Genomic DNA, 9,821 nt, shown 5'->3' with positions numbered 1-9,821 from the left:
CTCTGCACCCCGACCCTCTGCACCCCAGACCCGCTGCACCCCCCGACCCTCTGCACCCCCGACCTTCTGCATGGCACTTGGATTGGCCACCAGTGGAGGCACCGGCTCCAGCAGCGCTTCCAGGGCCTGGGGCTGCCCAGCTCCCTCCACGGAGCCGCCACATTCAGAAAACCGAGGGTCTGAGGGCGGAAGGGGACCCGCCTGGACAGAAAGGCCGCACACGCAGCCCCTCCACCTGCCGGCGGCCCTGCGCTGCCCCGTCTGCTTCCAGGGAGGCCTGGCCGGGAGCCGCTGGTTGTTCGCTGGGAAACGGTGTGAGGGGCCCTGACACCAGCCCCCCTCGTTCAGAACCACGCTTCAAACAGACTGCGGGTCCCCCCTCCTCTCTCACCTGAGCACACATCTCCCTAAAACCCGCTGCCCCTCCGGGGCCCTGGGCTGTGCCCTGCCGCGGTCAGACAGGAGCTCCCCGCACAGCCAGCTCAGCCCTCGCCTCTCCACCTGTCAGGGAAACCACGGCCACCCAGCCTGACCCTCAAAGAAGCTGCCGACTCCACCTGGGGCCACAGGACCGAGAGGCTGTGGCCGGCCCCTCCTCTCACCGCGTCCCCTTCCCCACGCTCCCCTCTGCCCGCGAGAGAGAAGGGACCTCGCCACTCGCTCTGCAGGGGCCTCAGCCGCAGGCCGAGAGGTGGTCGCTCTGGATCAAGCCCGGGGCCAGGACCTAACTGCCAGCAGGAAGCAGGGGGAGGACCTGCGGCACCAGAGGGTCCTGAGGGCCTGCACGCGGGAGCCCAGGGCAAAGCGGGAGGAAGCCGGCAGCCCAGGCGCAGGGCGTCCGAGGACAGGGTCTCCCGTCTGACCCCCCGAGCTCCATCCTTACGGTCAAAATGGCAAGAAATGGCCCACGTGCTCGGCAACAAGAAAGGTGAGGGGACCTGCAGGGCGGGGCAGCTGCCTGACACCCCAACAGTCCTCTGGCCTCCCCACTCTCGGGTGTAAGGCACACGGCAGACCCAGGCCCCACCAGGCCCAGCCCCGCTGCTTTCTAGGCTGTGTCCCAGGTGAGTGGGTGGAGGCGGAGGGCGGCTCAGAGGGGGAGTGGGACGCGGCAGCGGCCAGAGGCAGGCTGGGAGAAGGTGAGAGTTTTCAATCCCAAATCTGCCTCAATGGGCCCCGGGCACCGTGACCGATCAAGTGACCACGATTCTGAGCGGCTCTGCTGTCTGAGCAGAGGCTGCTCCGGCCGCCCCTCCTTCGAGGGCGAGGGGCAGAAAGGCCGGCACCGGGGACCAGGATGTCCTGCTTCTGACGAAGAACCCAGACAAGAGCCCTTCCTGGCAGGGGCGGGGCGGGCAGAGACGCATTAACCCACGGGCGCCAGCTGGGGGCGCTGCGAGGAGACCCTGGGCTGGGGTCTGTGCTCCCGGGGGGCAGAGGGGGGCCTACTGGCCCCCAGGCAGCGGCCTTGGCCTCTGGGTGGGCCCAGCCCCAGCCAGCCGCCTGCGAGCTCGGCCACAGCACGTCTGACGTTCAGAGCCACTCACCTGCCATGTTGGAAATGTTAACGTTCAGCCTTTTCGAGTTACAGGGCATTTTAAGAAAGAAAAAAAAAAGGGCGATCAACTCTTGCTTTGGCAACGGTAGGGGCGGCATTTCTCTAAAACCCAAGTCAATGGTCAGAGGGGCCGGAAGTGCTTATCTAGACGCTGTCCACAGGGCCCCGGGCAGAGGGCAGTGCCTGAAGCCGCTGGGACACGGTGCCTGCTGGCGCTCCCTGCGCCCTGCCTGCGCTCCTGGCCTTCAAAGCACTGAGGGACGGACAGAGCCTGGGGACGGACAGAGCCTGGGGACGGACAGAGCCTGGGGACGTGCCGTCTCCAGGAGGCAGACCCAGGACTGAGTGGTTCTTCCCGAGGCCCCTGGGAGGGCTGACAGGCAGCTAAGGGCAGGGACAGCCACCGGGAGCCCTGAGGCTCCGGGCAGAGGTGCTCCCAGGGTCCCCCCCAGGGCCTGCCCTGGCACCACGGGGCCTGAGGTCAGCTGTCCCTGTCTGGGCTCTGACATTCTCCTCCACCAAAAGGGACTGAGTGGCAGGTGCTCATGCCAGTCAAGTGCTTTGAGGGGCCGGGAGCAATGCGCCGGGACCCCCCACGCCTCGAGGGAGGGCCCTGGGCCAGTCAGGGTGCTCTGCTCCGGCCCGCCCTGAGCGCCCTGCACTTGGGGGCCACCTGAGCCAGGGCTGCCCGGAGATGCAAGCCTCCGGGTTCTCCACGCTGCTGCCCAGCGTCTGGACTGGGCCGGGGCTTCACTCCGGCTCTCACAGGAGGCCCAGAGACCGGAGGGTCTAAGCCAGGTGGCCAAGGGTCATGAAACAACCCGAGCCTTCTGTGACCTCACCGCAGGCTCCGACTGCTCTGCGAACCCCGCTCTCCTCACTCGCTTCCCAGAGGCCCCTGGCCCTGGCCCCAGGCTGCCCGGCTGCCCCGCCCCACAGCCCCGGACGCTGGTGCTGGAGCCAGGCTCCTCCCTTACCTCGACAGATGGTCCCTCCGGGGGCAGGGTTGACACACATGGGTGGGAGGCGGGGCGGGGGGAGTTTGCACTGACGTTGTCTGTGCTGGGCCCGATCTGGGGAGAGAGAGAGGGCATCAGGGTGGCACCGACCCTGAGCTGACTCGCCCAGAGCATCCGTGAGGGGCTCCGGGCTGCTGGGTGGTCTCGGGAGCCGGTCACGGGTTCTGAGAAAGTGTCACCCGTGCTGCACAGGGAAGGGCCATCGCCTCCTAGGGACCCCTCCCCGCTTGCGGCGCCTTCGCCACCCTCTGAGTTCAACGCCCAGCCATGGACGGCTCCCCGTGCTGAGCTGTGAGGACGAGCCGGGACAACAGCTGAAAACCAAAGAGCCACGTCCCCCGCCGGCCCCCACCTGTCTCCCCGTGACGGTTCTCCCGGCGCCGGCTGTGGGTTCCTGGACGGCACTGCGGCCACCAGATCTCTGCTCTTTCCTCTGGGAACCGGCAGAGGGGCCCCCGGACTGCTGGGCGCCCCGCGAGCCCAGGCCAGGCGCACACTTGGCAGCCCTCCCTCCCTCTAAGCTAGCGGTCGCCATCCCAAATGTCTGCACTTGGAGACTAAACCCTGCTTCTCCAGCGGCCTTTCCAGGACATTCTAAGAAGTCCCAAACGTGTGACACGCGAGAGCTACAGTCAGGACCCACCGCCTTCCATGGGGAGGAGGGTTGGGGTCTCTAAGGCCCGCTGGACGGGGACAAGGGGGGAGCCGCGCTGGCCTGGGGAGGAGCAGGAGCCGCTGCTTGTGGTGAACACGAGGCAGGAGGAGCGAGGAGCGGGGACACCACCCCCCCGCCGCCCCCGGGAACAGCCTGCTCTGCACAACGATGCCCGTTTCTTCTTTTTTAAAATATATTTACTTTTACTGATTTCAGAGGAAGGGAGAGGGGGAGAGAGAGAAACATCAGTGATGAGAGAGTCATCGACCGGCTGCCTCCTACAGCCCCCGCACTGGGGATGGAGCCCACAACCCGAGCCTGTGCCCTGACCGGAATCGAACCCTGACCTCCTGGTTCCTAGGCTGATGCTCACCCCCTGAGCCCTTGCTCCCGTGCAGTGTCTGAGGCATGAGAGCTGCGAGAGCAGGAGGAGAATTATAATTTTCAGCAGGAAAAGCAAAAGCCCTTTCAGCCATATTTTTCCAAAATTAGGAGGGAGTTTCCCTAGAGCCGTGGTCAGCAAACTGTGTTGCCCCTTGAGTGTGGTTCTTCCTAAGCCTTAGGAGTACCCTAATTAAGTTAATAACAATACACCTACCTATATAGTTTAAGTTTAAAAAACTTGGCTCTCAAAAGAAATTTCAATCGTTGTGCTGTTGATATTTGGCTCTGTTGACTAATGAGTTTGCCGACCACTGCCCTAGAGAATCGAGGTGGTAGGTGCCGTGTTTTTGAAGATTTTCATAACAACATGCTGGGGGGAAAGAGCACGTATCTGCACTCAGGGCCTCCTCCCCTGGCTCCCAGGGGCTCCCCCCCCACCCCCCAGCAGCCTCGGCCACTGGCAGCGCTGTCCTCGTGACAACGCTCGCCGTGGCTGTGCTGCCGCGATGCCGTTGTCCCCGGGCCCTTACGTCCCAGGCGTGTGCTGGGCAGACACCCGCGAGCGGCGCAGCAGACACACCGCAGAGGCTTCCGGAGCAAAGTGCCAGGACCCAGGTGTGTCTCGGCCCGATCCCAGCTCAGGGACCATCTCAGCGGCCGCTCCTGCTCCCAGAGGGTCCTTATTCACGCCCAGGGACGCCGGGTTTAAAAGAAGAAATGGTTTGAGGACCACTGGTTTGATGATCTCATGAGGCACTTCCAGTAACTGGGGCAAAGCTGTTATAATCCCAGCCCCTCGCCACGCCCTCTCCTGCCGCCGAGAGCCGCGCTTCCAGGCTTGTGCGGCCTGCAGAGGACCAGCTTGCTCCTTGTGGTCGGGCTGACGGCAGCGCGGCCGAGAAGCACCTATGTTCAGATGCTGGCAAAGGCATCACCAGGCCCCTTTCCAGGCACATGAGCTCCAGCGGGAGGGACACAGCGCGTGGGGTCCCATCGCCAAGGGAGCTGCTCTGGCCGTCACCTTCAGACCCAGCACGGGCCCTCCCCCTGCACGAAGCCCCCAAGGCCCAGGAGGGGCCTCCACCCCAGGGTCCCACGCGCAGCCGATGCTCAATCCTGCAGCCACACAGTGCGGCCTGCGGAGGCGGCCAGCGCCTTCCAGCCAAGCATTGCGACAGTCTGCAGCCAAACAAACCGAACCTCCTCGTGTGTCAGGGACCTGCCAACCCAGGACTCGGGGCTCTGTCTCGGGAGCCCCAAGGCTCACGTCACTCTTCCTCTCAAGGTTCAGGACCCTCGGGAGCTCGAAATCTGGTCAAGAGAAACAATGAGCATCTGAGAGCCCAGCGGCGTGGCCAGTGGCCGAGCATCATCCCGGGCAGGGAAGGCGGCGGCTGATTCCCGGTCGGGCACCTGCCCCGGCTGCAGGGTCCACCTGTACAGAGGCAGCCGGCCCACGTCTCTCTCTCCCTCTCTCCCTCTCCCTAAGCATGTCCTCGGTGAGGATTAAACAAATAAATAAACACGTGGAGCATTAAACAAAACAAAAACTCCCTAAGAGATGAAGAACCGTCTACAACAGGGAAAGTATCCCAAGGCCACACCCCGAGTTGTCAGGGCCCTGGCGCAGACCTCAGCGACCCCCGCGTTCAGGAGGCAAGAGGGCCCAGCCTCATGGTCCGTCTCCAGAAGACAGGTCTGCCTGGAGCAAGGCGAATGGTTTCCCGAGACCCCACGCGGCAAGAACCCAACCCTTCTCTGTGTGGAAAGCAAGGCCCCGAGCGAGACTGTACGGAGTCCCGAAGCTGCTTAATTACTAACAGGGATCGCGAGTTGACCAGGTGTCAGCCTGCGCTAAGCTCTTCACGGCTTCCAGGCTCCTCTGATCCTGGAACCCCCGATGACGCGGGCCTGGAGGCAGCGAGGGCGGAGCTGCCCGTGAGCAGGTGCCCGGCGCCCGCTGAGCTGGTGCTGCAATGACCCTGGGGGACGCTCTCAAGCGCGGCGGTCCCGGCCTGGGAGTCACTCACAGAAACGACAAAGGGGTTTCCGAGGCCGGGCGGGCAGCCCGTGGGTTCCAGGCGGAGGAAGGACCCTGAGAGTCACTCACAGAAGCGACCCAGGGACTCACGCTGGGGGCTCACAGCCCCGCCCCGACCAGGGGAGGCGGGCACAGGCCACAGCACCGGCCGCTCTTACCTTTTCTGAATGAGTCCAGGCTGAACATCTCTGGCAGGAGGGAAGCTGGAACCCTAGAAAGAGAAGCGGCCAAAGGCAGAGGTCAGTGCTCCGCCCAGGGCCCTCCGGGGAGGCCTCAGCACAGAGGATCCGGGACTGAAGAAGCTGCCCGGACCCGAGGGAGTGAAGCTCTGCGCCCAGGAGCCCGCTGCTCCCGTCCGAGGGGGAGGGCCAGCTCCTCGCGAGGCCGTCAGGCTTTGCTCCTTCCTCCTCGGGAGCTCTCTCCTCCGTCCTGAAGTCCGAGGCCCTGCCACGGAGGCGATCGCTTCATCGCGGACCGGAGGCCCCGCTCCAGGAGCCCTGCCTTCCCGGGACCCCTCTCCTGGGCGTCGGAGCTGGGCTGACGCCTGCCCTACGGACAAGCGGTTTACCGGGCTTTCGCAGAACCCAGGTCAGCCCCTCGGGGTGGGGTGTGACTGCGCATCAAAGACAAGCGGTCAGTGCGCAAATGCACAGCCGCCCCCGAAATAACAGAGGGTGACTTAAAAGTTCAATTGTTATCCTGCTGACTACGCCCCCCCTCCCCCGCCCCCACAAAAAAAAAGTTCAACTGTTGGCAAAAAACGGTGTCGCATTTTGCTGGTTAGTACACTTAACCAAGGAAGCTTCCTAGCGACTTAGAAGAAAGTAACACCTCTGGTTGAACAATTTCGTTTTAAAATGCAGTTAAACTCAGGATGATCGATGTTTTCAATGACACGTTTTCTGGGGTTGGTGCAGTAACATTACGTGGCCTTCATCTGAAACATCACTCACGCCTCAGCAAAGCAGGAGAGGGTCGGCCTTCCCAGGCGTCCGCTGGGCCTGGGCGCCTGCCCCTGACCACTGTTCCCTCTCCCTGGGGGTCACGGGCGGTGGGGGTGCAGGGCTGACCGCCGAGTCTCTCAGGTCCACGGCAGGTCTGCCCTGATGCCCTCCTCCCCCCAAGAAATGCCGGGAACTTCAGCCGCTAGGATATGGCAGCTCAGAGAGAAAACTTCAATACAATAGCAACAAGAATTCAATTTACTTTAAGAAATTACATTCCATAGACTCCTTCTGTCCAAAAAAAAAAAAAGAAAAGAAAAGAAAAAAGGTGTAATTTGAGATTCTAACTTCATAGAAAACCTGAATATTATAAAATATAAAATATCTAAGTGATTATTTAAGAAACAATACTTTCTCGCCAAAAAATTGTAAGTTAATTTGCTTGTAAATAGACTTCTGGTTTTGCTTTTTAAAAGTCCCCAATCCTCTCCATGACAATACTAACTCATATAACATGTCATATAACACTATCTTTTCCTGTATCAAAAAATACAGTATGATAGTCAAGATCTTTTTAAAATACTGATTTTAGAGAGAAAAAGAGAGAGAGGGAAAGGGATAAAGAGGAAGGGAGAAAGAGAGAAATATCAATTTGTTGTTCCACTTATTTATGTATTCATTGGTTGATTCTTTTTTTATTTTATTGATTTTTTACAGAGAGGAAGGGAGAAGGATAGAGAGTTAGAAACATCAATGAGAGAGAAACATCGATCAGCTGCCTCCTGCACACTCCCTTACTGGGGATGTGCCTGCAACCAAGGCACATGCCCTTGACCAGAATCAAACTTGGGACCCTTGAGTCCGCAGGCCGACGCTCTATCCACTGAGCCAAACCAGTCAGGGCCATTGGTTGATTCTTGTTTGTGCCCTGACCAGGGATGGAACCTGCAACCTTGGCGTATTGCGATGACACTCTAACCAACTGCCAGGACCCAAGATAGGATCTTAAAGAAAAAAAAAAAAGATCTTTTATTGGTGATATTTTACACAGATCAAAAGAAAGCTGCCTTCCTTCAAGGTTCAGAGTTTCTCTTCAATAGTTTAGAGAGAAGTAAAATAATAGAATATCAGGTTTTGCACAATGAAACATTACTTAACTCCAGGAAGAGTCACTATGGGATGCTTCAAGGACAGAGAGCTTCCATAACGACTAATTAAAAATGATACCCTGGCCCTAGCCGTTTTGGCTCAATGGATAGAGCATCGACCTCCAGACAGAAGGGTCCCAGATTCGATTCCTGGTCAGGGCACATACCAAGGTTGCAGGCTCCATCCCCAGTGGGGGGCGTGCAGGAGGCGGCCAGTCAACGATTCTCTCTCATCATTGATGTTTCTCTCTCTCTCTCTCTCCCTTCCTCTCTGAAATCAATAAAAAAAAATTTTAAATGACACCCTTCTTCCCAAACAGTCACAAATGAATGTAATTCACAAATGGTTGCTTTACAGTGTGTCTGAGCCTGAGACCCACCACTGCCTTGTGCCCGTGGCTAACTCACCTTACGAGAGCAGTGAAGACCTCAGCTTCTGTAGGCGTCTGAACTGCAGCTGAATTCTCTCCTTGCTATTCCTCATCACGAGGCTGGGCCTCCTCCTGGGAAGTACAAGGCTGGGTCACTGAGAGATGCGCCCCTCCCTCCGGGAAGGAGAGTGGCTCCATCACTGAAATTCACTTACTACCTCCGGCAACAAGGACAAGTTTTGTTAGTGGCATGAAACACACATGGAGACACTGGCCTCGCTTCAGGACCTGCCAGGACCCACTCTAGACTCACCAAACCGTGAGCTGCCCTAAGTCATCACCTCCAAGAGGCCAAGGGAGAGCCCTCCTGGCAGAGGAGCCGGTAGTTCCGAGAGGCTGTCTCCAAGCCCAGGGCACAGCTGCGGCAGCTTGGAGTTCTGCTGCCATCAGGACTAAGGTTCACCCAAGGCAGGCGAAGCAGCTCATGGAGTTTGGGGAAATAACAACTAGGCCTTGAGCACCATTTGCATAGTTTACCGAGGACTTCTGTAGAGTTCTCTCACGTCTACGCAGCCACCCGGCGAGGCAGGAATTCTCTCCCAGAAGTTGCACAACTGGCCCAGGACCCCGAAGCTGCCCCGGGGCGGAATGCAAATAGGCAGTTAGGGACTGAGCTCCGAAGCGGTCCTGGCTTATCCTACACTAACTCCCGCCGTGCTGCGCCCAGTTGGCCCCTGGGTGTTTGAAATAACATTGGATAATAGCATCTTCAAAAGCTGAAAGGGGCAGAAGTGTCCGGGGATAAACTCTGAACCACAGCTACAGAAGTTAAAACACATGGAGAGTGAATACCTTTTGGAGGTATAGGCATACCCCACGCAGGTTGGGGGGAAAAAATGCAGCAAAGAATGTATTTGCTGCACCTTATACTCCAAACCTCCAAGATGTAAGTGTAAATTATACCATGTGGTCAACACCCACAATGACAGTGGGTTACTTCTTTCAAAGAAACTGCCAAAGGAAACCATCAGACAATGTCTCATTTACTCTGCCTAGTAAGTTGCAAGCAAAAACGGGTTGAGAGTCTGCAAGTGGCCATCTGCGGTCCACCTGCTACAGGGTACGGCAAGCCCCTGTGGGCTGGGGGTGCAAAGTGGGACCACCCTGCCTTGCAAAATCACAACGAAGGGGACGGATGCTGCGACGAGAAGACTAGCGAGGCAGCGTGCTAGCGCCATCCTCCTGGCTAGGGGGGCTCTGAGGCCCCCTGGGCTCCAGTTCACTGCAAACAAAGAACCCAAATGCATGACCACCAGCAAACAAAGAACACCTCACCCCTTGGCTTCCCCCCGTGACAAGGTGGGTGCAAAAGGGGGCAAACCGGGGGGGCCAGATTGCACCAGGCCTCCCTCTGGGCGCACGGCCCAGGCCGCGCGGGGGGCAAACAAAGGTCCCAGGGCACTCCAGCTGGGCTCCAGTTCACTGCAAACAAAGAACCCAAATGCATGACCACCAGCAAACAAAGAACACCTCACCCCTTGGCTTCCCCCCGTGACAAGGTGGGTGCAAAAGGGGGCAAACCGGGGGGGCCAGATTGCACCAGGCCTCCCTCTGGGCGCACGGCCCAGGCCGCGCGGGGGGCAAACAAAGGTCCCAGGGCACTCCAGGGGCTCCCTGCAGGCCCGGCCTCGAAACGGAGCA

The 9,821-nt window shown here is 59.2% G+C and overlaps 2 protein-coding genes across 2 annotated transcripts in view; one reads left to right on the top strand and one right to left on the bottom strand.

Moving 5' to 3' along the window:
• DHX30 (DEAH (Asp-Glu-Ala-His) box helicase 30) overlaps positions 1-8,749 on the bottom strand; it is a 21,571-nt gene extending 12,822 nt beyond the window's left edge. The window contains 4 exon segments of the mRNA XM_014540505.1: positions 2,536-2,631; positions 5,816-5,868; positions 8,158-8,252; positions 8,658-8,749. Coding sequence (XP_014395991.1) covers positions 2,536-2,631; positions 5,816-5,843 — 124 coding nt within the window. The 5' untranslated portion in view covers positions 5,844-5,868; positions 8,158-8,252; positions 8,658-8,749.
• An 861-nt stretch (positions 8,750-9,610) lies between these two features.
• SMARCC1 (SWI/SNF related, matrix associated, actin dependent regulator of chromatin, subfamily c, member 1) overlaps positions 9,611-9,821 on the top strand; it is an 89,461-nt gene continuing 89,250 nt past the window's right edge. The window contains 1 exon segment of the mRNA XM_005867205.2: positions 9,611-9,679. Coding sequence (XP_005867267.1) covers positions 9,626-9,679 — 54 coding nt within the window. The 5' untranslated portion in view covers positions 9,611-9,625.

This window comes from Myotis brandtii, unplaced genomic scaffold (assembly GCF_000412655.1).
Source record: "Myotis brandtii unplaced genomic scaffold, ASM41265v1 scaffold246, whole genome shotgun sequence".
Classification (NCBI taxonomy): Eukaryota; Metazoa; Chordata; class Mammalia; order Chiroptera; family Vespertilionidae; genus Myotis; species Myotis brandtii.
The sequence above is the reverse complement of the archived record's forward strand: the minus strand, read 5'-3'. Positions and strand labels throughout refer to the sequence as shown.